The following is a 13,836-nucleotide window of genomic DNA, read 5'->3' as shown; positions in this document are numbered from 1 at the left end:
AGTGGATGATCAAGTCTGCTAGAGATATATGTTGGCTTAGAGATAATGCTGGTGGTATCGAAATTTAAATACAAATACAACGCCACAACAGGCAAATTGCCCAACGAGGTGGCTGACTTAATAACATCATGGATCCCCGAGCTATTTTTTGGAGGCCCTACCTACTACTGCTACACCCCAAATGCACCCCCCCCCCCCCACGGAACCCCCCAACGAATCGGTACATGCGGGAGTGTGCGTGTAGTGCAACCTGAAGTAAAGTTTGTTTCTGTGTAATGTTTGTTATGTGTAGTGCTGCTATCAGTTTTTTTTCTAACTATGAGTGAAGTGTTATGATTGAATGATTTATCGTTGTAGGACTGTTGCTCTCTGTGGCGAGACTTTTTAACAGGGAGATCAGCTCGCATTTGCGCCTTGAAGTTGGGAACCACAGAAAACCAACTTCAGCCGACCACCACTGTGGGGTTCGAACCCGGATCCTCGCATGCGAGTCCGTCACTATAAATGTCAATGGAGAATTTTAAAAAGCATTTCTAATCGAGAAAAAAGACAGTGAGTACCTAGAGGGAGAAGATTAAGTTTGTGTTTAAGTTCAGAGACAGACACATAGGAAGATCAACTGTGGTAGATAAAGCAGACAGATTTATTTTGTTTTGATTCCCGCTTCTCAATATTGCTAGCAGTGTAGGGGTCCCAAATTTTTGAGGCATTGGAGAGGACTGGAAAAATATAGGTTTGATAACAGAGAAGTCTAACATCGCGAGTGGAGTGTGTAAGGAAACAGTTATTTTCCGGATATTATGCCTAGGCGAACTCGGAAAGAAAAGTCATCACGTCTCCGCCGGGACTTGAACCCAGGCCCTCTTGCATACCGGGCAAGCATGCTACCATCTACACCACTGGAGACACATGACTCTGCCTTCCTAATTTCACGCACGGTGTTGTGAGGCGCTGAAGTAGAGTGTGTCAGGTTGCGACGAAGGGAAAAGAGTTTATTGAGACATTTTTGATAGATATAATCGAGGTGTTTATTCCAGCGCGGGTCTGCTGAAATGATAACACTGCGGTATTTATATTGAGAAACCTGGGATATGGAGGAGTATGAAAATTTGAAAGGTGACAGTTTACGTGAAATTCTCATGAGAACTGTTATAGAGATGTTAAGAGGTATTTGCCATGTGGAGTATTATTGGGAGATGGAATTGAGATTGTGCATTGGAGTTCTTGGTCTAACTCGTGATTTATGGCGCTGTGGATTACGCAATCATCAGCAAAATGTCTAGTACAGTTCAGGGTTTCAAGGAGGTTGTTAATAAATATTAAGAATAAAAGTGGGAAAATTACTGATCCCTGCTGGGTATCTGTAATGAATGTTACCCCTGCGGGGTAACTGATCCCTGAACTCCATAACAAATTCTGAAATGTGTATTCAAAATATAAATGGGTAGCCAAGACAAAATTTGAAATACCTTTAAAAAAATAAAAAATCAAGAGCATGCAGTTTATTGTATATATAGCAATATTTTTTTGAGCTCTATAACAGACCAAGTGGGTCCCTAAGAGCTGCATAGTGTATTTATTGTTTTGTTACGTTGTCTTTCTTTTTTTTTCTTTTTTGTGTTTCATGGTACAGTATCTGTGTTGTGTTGTTAAATAAATTAAAAAAAAAAAAGTCTTATGTTTCATGTTTAGTATCCAAAGGTAAAAAAGAAAAAATTTTTCTTTAGAAGAATTTTGTTTGGGGTTGATCATATTTAGCTCTGATTGTGTAATTTTCACAAAATTTTGAGAGGGGATAAATTTTTCTAATATGGATACAGAAAATATTTTTGAGGTTTTCACTATATGTAGATGCCCAAATTTCTGATCCGTACGACAAGACAGGTGAAACTATCGATTGATATAATCAAAGTATCATGTTTGTATTTGTAGCTCTTCCTTTCAAAAGTATTTGGTACAACAAACCAATTTCAGTTTTAGCTTCAGCAGAGGATTTCAATTTTGCTGTATAAAAGGAACCAGAACTTGAAGGGGCACTTCCAAATATGTATACTCTGACGCTACCTGTGATGGCTGTCCAGAGAGAAACCATAAGTATTGCTATTGCTTGAGCTACAAAAAACCATAATCTTAGTCTTCTCAACATTAACTTTCAGATGAGCATTAACACAATAATTATTAAGAACATAAATTTTCTTCTTCACATTTCTAGGCAAATTTCCAAAAATCACATGAATAACGCATTCATTAACAGTTTTTACAGGAGGGATATCGGATACATTTAGTCTATCAGTGAGATCGATTAGGTACAGATTAAATGAAGTTAGAATAAAGGAATCTTGCCCTGCAGAACTCCACATCTGAGTTTTCTTTAAAACGTCAAGCCGTACTTGGTTCATATTTTTAAAGAGGCTTTATTGTGTATATCCTGAACATATCCTTTATCGTGGGGGACTTTGTCATATGCTTTTGAGAAATCTAAGAAAATGACATCAGTTTGTAAGTTTTTATCTATGTTCCCGAGAGGTCATGGATGAAAAGGGCCAATTGAGAAGAGGTGGAGAGAACATCCAAAACCATGCTGATTAGGGAAGAAAAATTTTATGGAGTCAATGTGGGTGCGGATTTTCTTTGCTATGATGTGTTCAAGAATCTTACAGCAAGATGAGGTGATTGCAATAGGTCGGAAATTGAGGGGATCTGTAAGAGGACCAGATTTATGAATTGAAATGATTTTGTTTATTTTCCAATCAGAGGGTAGAATGGAGGAATTTAGAGAAACATTGAAAATAATCAAAAGATAGTCAGTGATTTCTTCAGCACAGAATTTGAGAATGTAGTTAGGGATTACATCCGGGCCCAAAGAGCAAGGTTTGAGTTTTTTCAATAATTTTACGACCCCCTCCCTAGATATAAAGATTGTGTTAGAGCTGTGAGTGGACTCACACAGTGAATGAATATTGCGTGGGGGGGGGGGTCCAATGAAAAAACTAAGCGAAATGCTAAATTGAACTCAGTGACGATATCCACAGGAGAAAAGACGTCTTTAGTTAAAGTTTTGAGAGGTGGGGGCCATCTGATTTGGGACGGAGGAAGTTCCAAAACTTTGAAGGATTGGATTTGAAATAATTTAGTAAAGAGTGGAAAGATATTTAGTTTTTTGAAAAGAAATGAGGTCTTTTTAAGATTTCGGATGTAGGTAGAAAATTGCAGATTTAAGTAAGTGGGATTTGTTTACTTCGTTATTTGAGAGCAGTATGACGAATTTTTCTCTTTAAATGGATGATATCTCTATTGATCCATGGGTTGTAAATGTACTTAGGTGATACATTCTTACTGGGATCTGTAGCTAAACATTTGAAGATTGTCTATTTGAAAGTGACCTACAAGGTATGAATGTTGGAGGAAGAAAACGATAAGAAATTGGAGAAGTGGGAATGAGTAATATTTCGCATGAGGGGGTAGTTGACCTTATTAAAATTTGGTTTGGTGAGTAAGAGGGAAGTAAGTTTGTAAGAGGGAATAAATTGCTGAAGGGAAAAATCAATGAAAGGGATTTTGTTGTCCGAGCAACCCTCGTATATAGAGGTGTCAAGAACTCGGATCCGATTGGAAGTAGCAATGACATCCAGGATTGAACTGGAGTGAAATGTAATTCGAGTTGGTTCTAAGATAGATTGAACAAGATTGAATTTAAGGAAAATGTCAAGGACTTTATTATTAATTTGGTGATTGCCGGAGGTAGAATGCATATTTATCCAATCAGTGCCTAGGAGGTTCCAATCTCCAGTGAGAATTAGAGAATGTGTGGGGGAGAATTTATCAAAGAATAAGTTTAAGTTGGTCGAATAAGTGTAAATCTGGGGAGGGAGGTATATAGAGGGGAAAACAGTTAAGGTGACATCATTCAGCTGCAAAAATTCCGAGGTCAGTGCAGGAGGATTTCAGTGAGAGGAATGGAATTATTGAAAACCAGGGCGACATCTCCCCCCATGAGAGTTTCTATTTTTATGGAAAGCACTGTAATTAGAGGGGAAGAAATTTAGAATTAGACAGTTATTTAACCAAGATTCTGTGACTCCAAGAAAGGGGGTTGTGAGCAAGTAAAATGGATTCGAAGGAAAGGATTTCATTGTTTAAACTTCTAACGTTGATGTTACCTAATTTAAAAAGTTTAGAGGCAGGAAGGGTGTTAATGGGTGAGGTCCTAAAGGGGGAACATTAGGGGTGCAGGGAGGACTCATGGATAGAGTAGGGTTTTGAACTTGTTGGGGTGTAAAGGCAAGGACAATATCATTAATCTCAGGCTCCCAAATGTATTCAATATTGCTAATTATGGTGAAGTTATGGATGAGCTTCACTTTAAGTCCATTGTCCCTGAATTTCTGACCAGCCCTCTACAGTTGGCCACAGAGTTTCCGAGTTTTGGGAGAAAAATCTTCGAGATGGATATTGGAATGTTTTTTAGTTTGAAGGAGTTTTTAAGGATGTCATTTTTAAGTTTGAAATTATGGAATTTGACTATTGAGAGTCTGCATCCATGACCCCCGGAACCGATTCTATGGCAACCTTCAACGTCCATGGGAAAGATATCTATATCTAAGTGCTCTGAGCAACATTTTATGATTTTATGTTCGAGTTCCATAGAAGTTTGTGTATTAGATGGTTCCTCAGGGATTCCACGAGAAATAAGATTCGAGCAACGAGAACTGTCTTCAAGGTCTGTTATTTTAGAAACAAGGGAGGATCAGAGTTCAAAAAAATCGGAGGAGAGGTCTTGGACTTTGTTTTGCAGGTCATCAATAGGGGATAATTTATCTTCAACTGTGCTAAGTCATTGGGAAAGGCCAGTTAATTGGAAGCTGAAGGAATCTTGTTTTTGTGAAAGAAGCATCAGTTAGGTGAGTATGGCAACTTGAGTTTCCTGAATATTAAGGAGAATTGTTGATTCGAAAGAAGTATCGGGTTTAGCAACATTTTCAGAAGTGGAGCCAGATCTGCGTTGGTGGGTAGAAGGTTGAGGGGAGTGGTTAGCACACGGGGTCTAGGGTTAGACTCAATGTCGCCGGATAATAAGAGCAAGCGTGCTCGGGAAAAGGAAGTGCAGGGGGATTTATGAAGAATCAGGGAAAGGATATAAAAAATATATATCAAAAACAGAGGAACAGTGACAAAAATTTTCTCAGTATTGAATTCAGTCTGCGGGGTCGTTGTTGTAACATGAGAAGGATAAATTAAAGTAAATAAAAATTTAAACAAGGGAAGGAGACTGACCTGTATTAGTAATAAAGAGATCAGTATTCTGACGAGCATGAGAGCAACGACCCCACATTCTGAAGCACTGAGAAAGGCACCTATATAGTATAGATTTGGCACCAGTATAGATTTACTGTAATAAATATACTTAATCATTTAAAAAGCTAAAACCAAGAGGGGTTATTGTGCTATCATGTAGTGGCAACAGCGCTTTTGTAAACACAAGTTTTTGTCTCCAGCAAGTAGATTGCTGGAGACAAAAACTGAGTAGTAGTGCATTTTCACGCCAGTGCTTGGATTATGTAACTCCACATTTAACATAATAAATAATCAGTTATTAATGTTAAACCAGTTCTTGAAACATTATTTATAATAATGGCGATGAGGAAGTGTTCTGGTAAAGGTAAAAAAATCTTACCTTGTACGTGCTGAAAAAGAAAGATTACGCTATAGTCACAATGGTGAAAGTAGTTGGTCAGTTATTGATTTACGATGATGCCAATGAAGATTTTGACTTGTACATCAAACGGCTCAAGCAGTATTTGCTAGCTAACATAATGGAAGATGAAAAACGGGTGCCGGTGTTGATCTTTGTACTTGGTGCAAAAACATATAAATTGCTTCATAATTTGCTAACGCTGCATCTACCCATGGACTGTGAGTATGAAGATCTCATCAAATTGCTTCACAAACATTTTCGTCCTGCATCGATTACCATCGCTGAAAGATTCAAGTTTCACCGACGAAATCAGGAGGGCAAAAGAATTGCCGAGTATTTCGTGGAATTTAAATGGCTTGCATCAACATGTGTTTTTGGTGATTTTTTGGATGAGGCTTTGCAGGATAGATTCGTTTGCGGTATTCGCTGTGAGGCAACTCAAAAACATCTACTGGCAAGAAAAAATTTGGAATTTGCAGATGCCATTGACATAGCGGTAGCAATGAAACTCGCTGAAGAAGGTTCTAGTAATATCAAGGTTACAGCGGCTGGACTCTCATCGAATGTAAACAAAGTGGGAAAATCAACTTTTCATTAAAATAAGCCAAGATGGAGTAAAGGTGTTCATGGTAACAAGTCAAGTTCTCAGAAATGCTATCGATGAGGTGCATCACACAATACCGAAAAGTGTAAATACAAAAATGCTAGGTGCCTTGCCTGCAATAAAATTGGGCATATTTCTCCAGTATGCAAGTCAAAGCAGAAACATTTCTCTGCTAAAATGGTATCTAATGCAGATAAATCAGACACCGAAGAGTATAATTTAGTTTCAGCGAATTCAATTAATAAATTTACTGAAGAATCTCGTTTCTTGGTTAACGTACAGATCTCTGGTAAACAACTAGAAATGGAGTTAGATACTGCGGCAAATGTAGCCATTATCTCCAAGTGTTGGCTGAAGAAAAATCTACCTCATGTTATTCCCAAAATTACGAATGTATTTCTTAAAGATTACAATCAAGATCCTATTGATGTTTTCGGGGAAGTGATTATAGATGTCACTTATGAGAATCAGGCTTCCAAGTCTCGTGCTATAATTGTCAAAGACGATCGACCAGCATTGTTTGGAAGGGACTGGATAAAATGTTTCAAGTTGAATTGGCCTAAAATATTTTCTATACACAAAGTGAATGAATTGGGTGATCCTGCCAAGAGACTGACTGATAAATATTACAAGCTTTTCAAGGAAAATTATGAACCGATTAGACATATCAAGGCAACATTTAAAATGAAAGAGGATGTTCAACCAGTTTTTTGCAAGTCACGTCCTGTGCCTTATTCGTGGAAGGTGAAAGTTGCCGAAGAAATTCACAAATCTGTACAATGTGAAATTTGGAAATTTGTGGAGCATTCTAGTTGGGCAACACCTTTTGTGATTGCGCCAAAAAAGAATGGTGATGTTAGACTCTGTGGTGATTTTAAGGTCACTGTAAACAAGTATCTTGATCAAAATCAGTATCCACTACCTACACAGCAGGATTTGTTTTCAACTCTCAATGGTGGAAAGTATTTTTCAAAGTTGGATTTGAGTCATGCTTATCAACAAATCTAATTTGATCAACGCTCTCAAGAATGTCTTACTCTCAACACTCACCTAGGTTTAATATGGCCATCGAGATTGTTGTATTACATAAATAGTGCGTCAGCAATTTTTTAGTCATCAATTGTGAAAAGATCCTTCAGGGTTTCACACATCACTGATATGTTTTCAAGATAATATTTTGATTTCTGGTGATACAATTGATGCACATTTGAAAACCTCAGAGATGGTATTTCAACGATTTTCTGATGGTAATGTCAAACCCAAAATTTGTCAAAATGTAGTTTTTTGCAAGAAAGTGTGGAATTTCTTGGCCATATAATGGACAATCAAGGCATTCATCCTACTGGTGAAAAGATTAGTTGCATTAAGCAAATGAAAGCTCGCACTAATGTCACTGAACTCGTCATTCTTAGGTCTCTTGAACTATTATTCAAAGTTCATTAAAAATTCTGCTAATCTATCAGGTCCTCTATATGAATTGCTCCATAAGGACACACCATGGAAATGGCCGTCTTAGTGTGAAGAAACTTTTCAGAAATGTAAAAATATTCCATAATCAGATGCAGTACTTGTCCATTATGATGAAACATTGCCATTACGAGTATCTTGTGATGCTTCTCCATTTGGTTTGGGAGCTGTTTTATCACATATCATAGACAATAAGGAACAACCCATCGCGTATGCCTCTAGAACATTAACTAAAGCCGAACAAAATTATTCTCAAATTTAAAAAGAGGCAGGCGCAATCATTTTTGCTATAAAAAAATTTCAGCAGTATTTGTTTGGTAAATCTTTTGTATTGGTAACTGACCATCGCCCTTTAATAAGCATTTTTATACCAGACAAAGGTATCCGTGTAATTGCGGCAGCTAGGCTGCAGAGGTGGGCTTTGTTGATATCTTCATTCAAGTATTCTATTGAGTACAAAAAGGGTTCTGATCATGCCAATGCTGATGGATTATCTCGTGCACCAGTAGAATCTGAGACGGATGCACAATCTGATGTATTTAAGATTTCATATTGTGAGGATTTGCCGATAACTAGTTCAGATATTTCCAAGGCAGCTTGCAATGACCTAATTTTGGGAATGGCCTTGAAGTATGTTTAGAATGGTTGGCCTGAAAGACTCGATAATGAGACTTTAACACCATTTTTCATACGTAGGGATCAGTTGTTCGTGGACTGTGGTTGTCTTCTATGGGGAATGCGTGTGATCATTCCAGAAAAATTTAGAAAGTGTTTATTAGATTCACTGCATGATACACATTCTGGAATTTCCAAGATGAAAGCTATTGCCAGAAGTAGTATTTGGTGGCCACAATTGGACAAACAAATCGAAAATCTTGTTCAACATTGTTCTGCATGACACTTTACTTTATATAACTAACTAGTTGGTGAGGAATAAGTTGGCACTAATCAGGGATGACTTGCAGGGTATCATGTTTTTTGCAAAGGGGAAAATCCCTACATTGTTATTCAAAAATCTCTTTTAAATTTATTTTGTACGGAATTTGGATCCATATGAAAACTCCCTAACTCTTATATTCGTATTTCCGGCATGCCAATTCCATTTTCCCCTTTGTTTTTTTTATATGAAAGCTTTTCAAAATCCATCACTATGGGAAAACTGCTGTTTGTTTCATCTAACCCTTTCCCACTAACACTCCTGAAGCAACAACTTAAACAAGGAACCCTCCAGAAATGGCAGCAAATTTAGGACCAAAGAACAACAGCTAGGAAAGTGCACAAAATTTTCCCTCGAGTCACATACAACTTATTCAACTGGAATAGAGAGGTGACTATCTTCATATTAGGACATGGCCCATTCCCTAAATATCTACATGAGCGGAAATGCCACCAAACAGACAAATGTGCCTGTGGTATGGTGGGTACTCCAGTGCACAATGCTACAGAGTGTGAATTTACAAAGCATGTACACATGTATAAATATTCCGAAAACAATGGTTTTTAATTTTGCAAAAATAAGGAGGAAAATGGAAATAGATAAAAACAGCAACAAAAATCATATCCACATGACTGCCACTACTAATACATTACATGAACAAGATATAGTATGTATTAACGGGACACCAACAAGAATTTTTATGACATTCTTGTAACAATGATATAAATATGATAACCACAAGTGTCCTCCTCCATTCAGCTCTTCTAGTGGGGGTGCTAGGCAGGAGGACACGAATGGTTTCATAATAACCAATTACTTGTAGTTTTTATTTTATAAATATTCATTTTTTTTTAATTTATTTTATAAATATAACCAGCCATAGTGAGTCAACCAAAACAACAAGACCGAAGCTAATTCTTAGCTAAGGCTCTTTCCACATTGCCCACCAAAATAGGTTTAGAACGAGATGACTCGGCCTGACAGTTATATACAGGGTGGGCAAAAAGTCTGTAGAAACTTTAAAAATTCATAAAACTGGAAAAATAACCAAAATAAAAAACGGTTTGCACGGTTAGCATTGCTAAGTCACTGGAATTTTTTTAAGACTGGAAAAAAATAACTTAAAAAACAGCCGATAGGTGGTGGTGAAAGGAGTGAGCCATTCGGTACCTTTTCTTTGACACAAGTCCAAGAAAAGGTATGCAAGTAACGAACAGAATGCCTCCAAATCGTTTATTACAGCAGTATGTGTTTCACATGACCAACCACCACAAAAGCAGAATGTGCCAAAATCTGTGACGTACCCGCAAAACAATCATTGCAGAACAGTTTGGAAGAAATTGGAGAAAAAGTGCAACAAAAACACTATTGCATGTATGAGAATTTTTACCACAGAACATTTCCAGTCAGCTGAGGGCTCGTCGCAGAACAGTGCTAAACATTCGGCTTTGGGGGCCACAGGGAATAACACATTGCAGGCAAATCACAAATCCTCAGCAACAGAGTGCAGCAGGTCCTCATACATGGTTTACAACGGTGAAGTGGTTGTGCATTAGGAGCGCAAGTTCTTATAACCATCTCATTTGCATATTTCCACTGGAGTCGCTTGTACCAATGTCACCTATCAAAGGGTTTTTGGTGTTTTTTTTTCCAGTTTTTATTCATTTTTAAAGCTTCTGTGGACTTTTTGCCCACTCTGTATATGTATGCGAATGTATGTATGTGTATTTCCTTTTCCCCCTCTATTTAAGTTCATGCATTTCATGTCCACAACAGACATGTGTACTGATATTGTCATTAATGTTGCTCACCGAGTAAGGTGCTAAGCAAGATGACACAGGTGACCGTCTAATTGTATATATCCCCCACACAATATTTTTATTTCGTATATTTTCATCAGATCCACCGGAGCGAGTGAACTCAACTCGATAAAACTGATGCTGGTTTCTAGTCAGCAAGTTATCAAACCCATTTGCTCACCAACAAGGTGTTAAGCGAGATGGCTCACTCCTATGAATATTTTATATTATACAATAAGATTTTTGTGTGTTTGTTGTATACTATGTATATAATATGACAAGTGTAGGATAATAGATGAGAGATGGCATGGGCTCCCTCCAATTGCTTCTAAAAGGTACCTTTATTCTAATATATGTACATTCATGCTTCTTAACAAAACTCCAGAACTTTTCTTCAACTCCCAACCCCATCTCATCTGTAATAACCACAAAATTCGGAAGAGATCTCGGCAACGGGATAAGTCCAGTGGCAATGTTCTACCGTTTATTTATTCATTAGTTGTTTCAGCTGCTGTAATTTAAATATGTTGCTGTACTGAGTTTGCTAGCTGTAGCTTTCAATGTTTACATGTTGTTTTAGTTTAAATCGACCTTTCTATGTTCTGTGGTGAGTTATATGATGAGTAAACACATGGTTTTAAATTTTTATGGTTATTCCAGTCTAGAACCTGAGCTGCAACAGCGAGGTCTGCTCTTCCTGATATTGTCTGCTATTCATCTGAATTCTGGACCAGTATCTGAAGGTACATATTTTTTTTTACCCTTTAGGCAATTTATCCGATGAATGGGCCGAGTGGGACACAGGAGTCATACTGTTTCTTGTTGAAATTTAGTGCACTATGAGGGCTGTGTGAACCAGAGCATTTTCATGATGGGAAAAACCAGTCACAATCTGTCACAAATCTTTTTTTTTTCTGTCGTACACTGTTGTGCAATCTTAGCAGCTCCAAGTAGCAAGCCTGGTTTGAAGTGATCCTTATAGTCTGTCCTTGAGGAAAGAATTCTTTATGTACCCCCCTCCGCCCTCACATAAAAAAACTAGAAAGTTGGAGGATATCCAGAGTGTGGGTGGCCATCAGTCCACATTTCGCCTTTAAAATAGTAAAACCATTGGTTTTGAGTTTTACCCATAACAGCATCCCCATAAGCTGTTTCTAACATTCCAAAGGGTTTTTTTTTTTAATATGTGAATTGAAATATCTACACAAGTCACCATGATTTTTCCAGTCTTGGAGGTTGCCTAACACTGTGTGTTAGATCATTGATGAATGTCGACCAATCCTTGTAACCGAGAGCCTTACATGAAGAAGCTGCTTATATACACTCAGGAATGGTCAAGGAGGGCAGACCTATCCCATGGCTAGAAGCTTCTGACTCCCCAGGTGAAGTCTATCAGCAAACAACAGTATAGCTGATTGCGAGTGAACTGGAAGTTGAAATTCAATTGTACTGATACAAAGTTGTTGCCGTATATATATGGCTGACTACAGCAGAGGCGGCCAATCACTACCGACTGTATTCAACATTTGCATATCAAACCAGTTTCTTCCATCATCTTGGATCCTATGTGTGGCAATTGCGTCCATGATCTCAGGCCTCACCACAAATAGTCAACTGGAGTTTTGGGTACAATGTTTACTGGTTGCACCGCATAGACACGTGGCATCACATCCGATGATCTCAAGCAAATAACCTGATTTGTGTTTACAGATTAAAATATTAATGAGAAACCAATTATATAAATAGCACTTATTCAATTTTTGCATGGGTGGAGTGACCCATTTCCACCCACTACAAGTTCGTATTATACAACTTCAAGCTGCACACTGTTAATTTGAGTCTCCCATGACAAAAAAGAATGAGGAATGGATGAAACAGATTCCATGAAAAAATTCAAGGATGCCAAACACAACCTTCCAAGCAACAATGCCCAATACATTGGCTCAGGCGGAGTGACTTCACGCAAACCTAGTGGGAGAGCCATGTACTACGGATGCTCTGCTCACCATATGGCAATTCCAGTTATTTTCGGATATACCCCTGTACTCATTGTAAGAATGTTAATTATAATTCTGTAATCATTTTTTTTTTAGACTCTGGGATTCCCGTTTTTCCTATTCACTTGCAAATGGAATTAGAATTTCAAATATAACATAGTGCTCCTGCTTATTTGGTAAAACTTCAACAGTACTCTGATTCTCTAGTGTTTTTTACTGGTTTTGAATCCTGGTCCTATCCACTGCTTTGAGTATAATTTTCTCCCTAAAATATCTTTATATTAGTTATTATTGTGAATAATACAATTAATTAATAATATAAATATTTTGATATAACTTGCCATTGCCTGACTATTACTTTCATGTTTGCAGATAAACTGATGAAAATGTTAGCTGCTACAGGAGTCAGTGAAACGTAAGTGTTGAAAGTTTGAGACATTGTAAGCTGGTTTTACTGTGTACATAACTTTTAATGAAACCATGACCATACCTCATTACTCTGTGGTTTTGGAATTCATCAAATTAATTCAACTCATGCTCTAACTTCATTGCTCTGTTCATAAGTAAACAATCCTTTAGTTATGGTCAATGCTTTTGCCAACATCTTGCAGGTATTGTTTTGCAGTGGGGGGGGAATCAAATCTCCAAAAATACTCCTAAATATTACCAGATTTGTTTATTTCATTGTAAAAATCATTACTCTTATTATCACAAAAAAATGAGTAACTTTGCCTGGTTTTAATTTATACAAAAATTGCCACGTTTTTAAGACAAATAAATTACACTGGTCGAATGGTCGACGCGTTTCGGCTCTTCAATGGAGAGCCGTCATCAGGACCTCGTGGTCAGAACTCACACGAATGAAGAGTGATGTTTACGTCTGGTCGTCCGAAGAGTTCGCCTTTGTATTTGCTGCGTCCGAGTGGTCTTTGGATGCGAATTGGGGAGCCATCTGTTGTAAAGTGTTGAAAGTTTTTTCACGACTGAGGTTAATAAAGCCTGTCCAAGCTGACGAAATAGGTGGTGTGTTTCTTCCATCATTAACGAGGAAATTCTGGCATGTTCTGATGAAGTATCCCTCGAGAAAATTCAATTCCGAATTGTGTGTTGCTTTTTTAAAAACAAATGCTTTGTCAAAATCAAAATGATGTGAATGTTGCCAGCAGTGTTGGGCAATAGCCGAATTATCCGTCCGTCCCTTCTCAACATGCTTTCGGTGTTCGAGAACTCGAATATTTAGATTTCTTCTAGTTTGGCCAATATATCCATTTTCACAATTCTTGCATGGGATGAAGTAGATACCAGATTCTTTGGAGGGTGAGATAGGATCTTTCAGA

The 13,836-nt window shown here is 37.7% G+C and overlaps 1 protein-coding gene across 3 annotated transcripts in view; it reads left to right on the top strand.

The window, feature by feature from the left end:
• MAGE (necdin, MAGE family member) overlaps positions 1-13,836 on the top strand; it is a 51,049-nt gene that overhangs the window by 26,750 nt on the left and 10,463 nt on the right. For all 3 annotated transcript variants that reach the window (XM_089255836.1, XM_089255835.1, XM_089255834.1), the window contains 2 exons: positions 11,163-11,245; positions 12,872-12,914. In XM_089255836.1, the coding sequence (XP_089111962.1) occupies positions 11,163-11,245; positions 12,872-12,914 (126 nt within the window). The remainder of the gene's footprint in view (positions 1-11,162; positions 11,246-12,871; positions 12,915-13,836) is intronic.

The sequence above is a fragment of the Pholcus phalangioides genome, unplaced genomic scaffold (assembly GCF_987345545.1).
Source record: "Pholcus phalangioides strain wild (caught in Gottingen) unplaced genomic scaffold, Ppha-v1.0 ptg000172l_1, whole genome shotgun sequence".
Taxonomy (NCBI): Eukaryota; Metazoa; Arthropoda; class Arachnida; order Araneae; family Pholcidae; genus Pholcus; species Pholcus phalangioides.
Note: the sequence above shows the minus strand (reverse complement) of the source record. Positions and strands in the feature narration are given on the sequence as shown.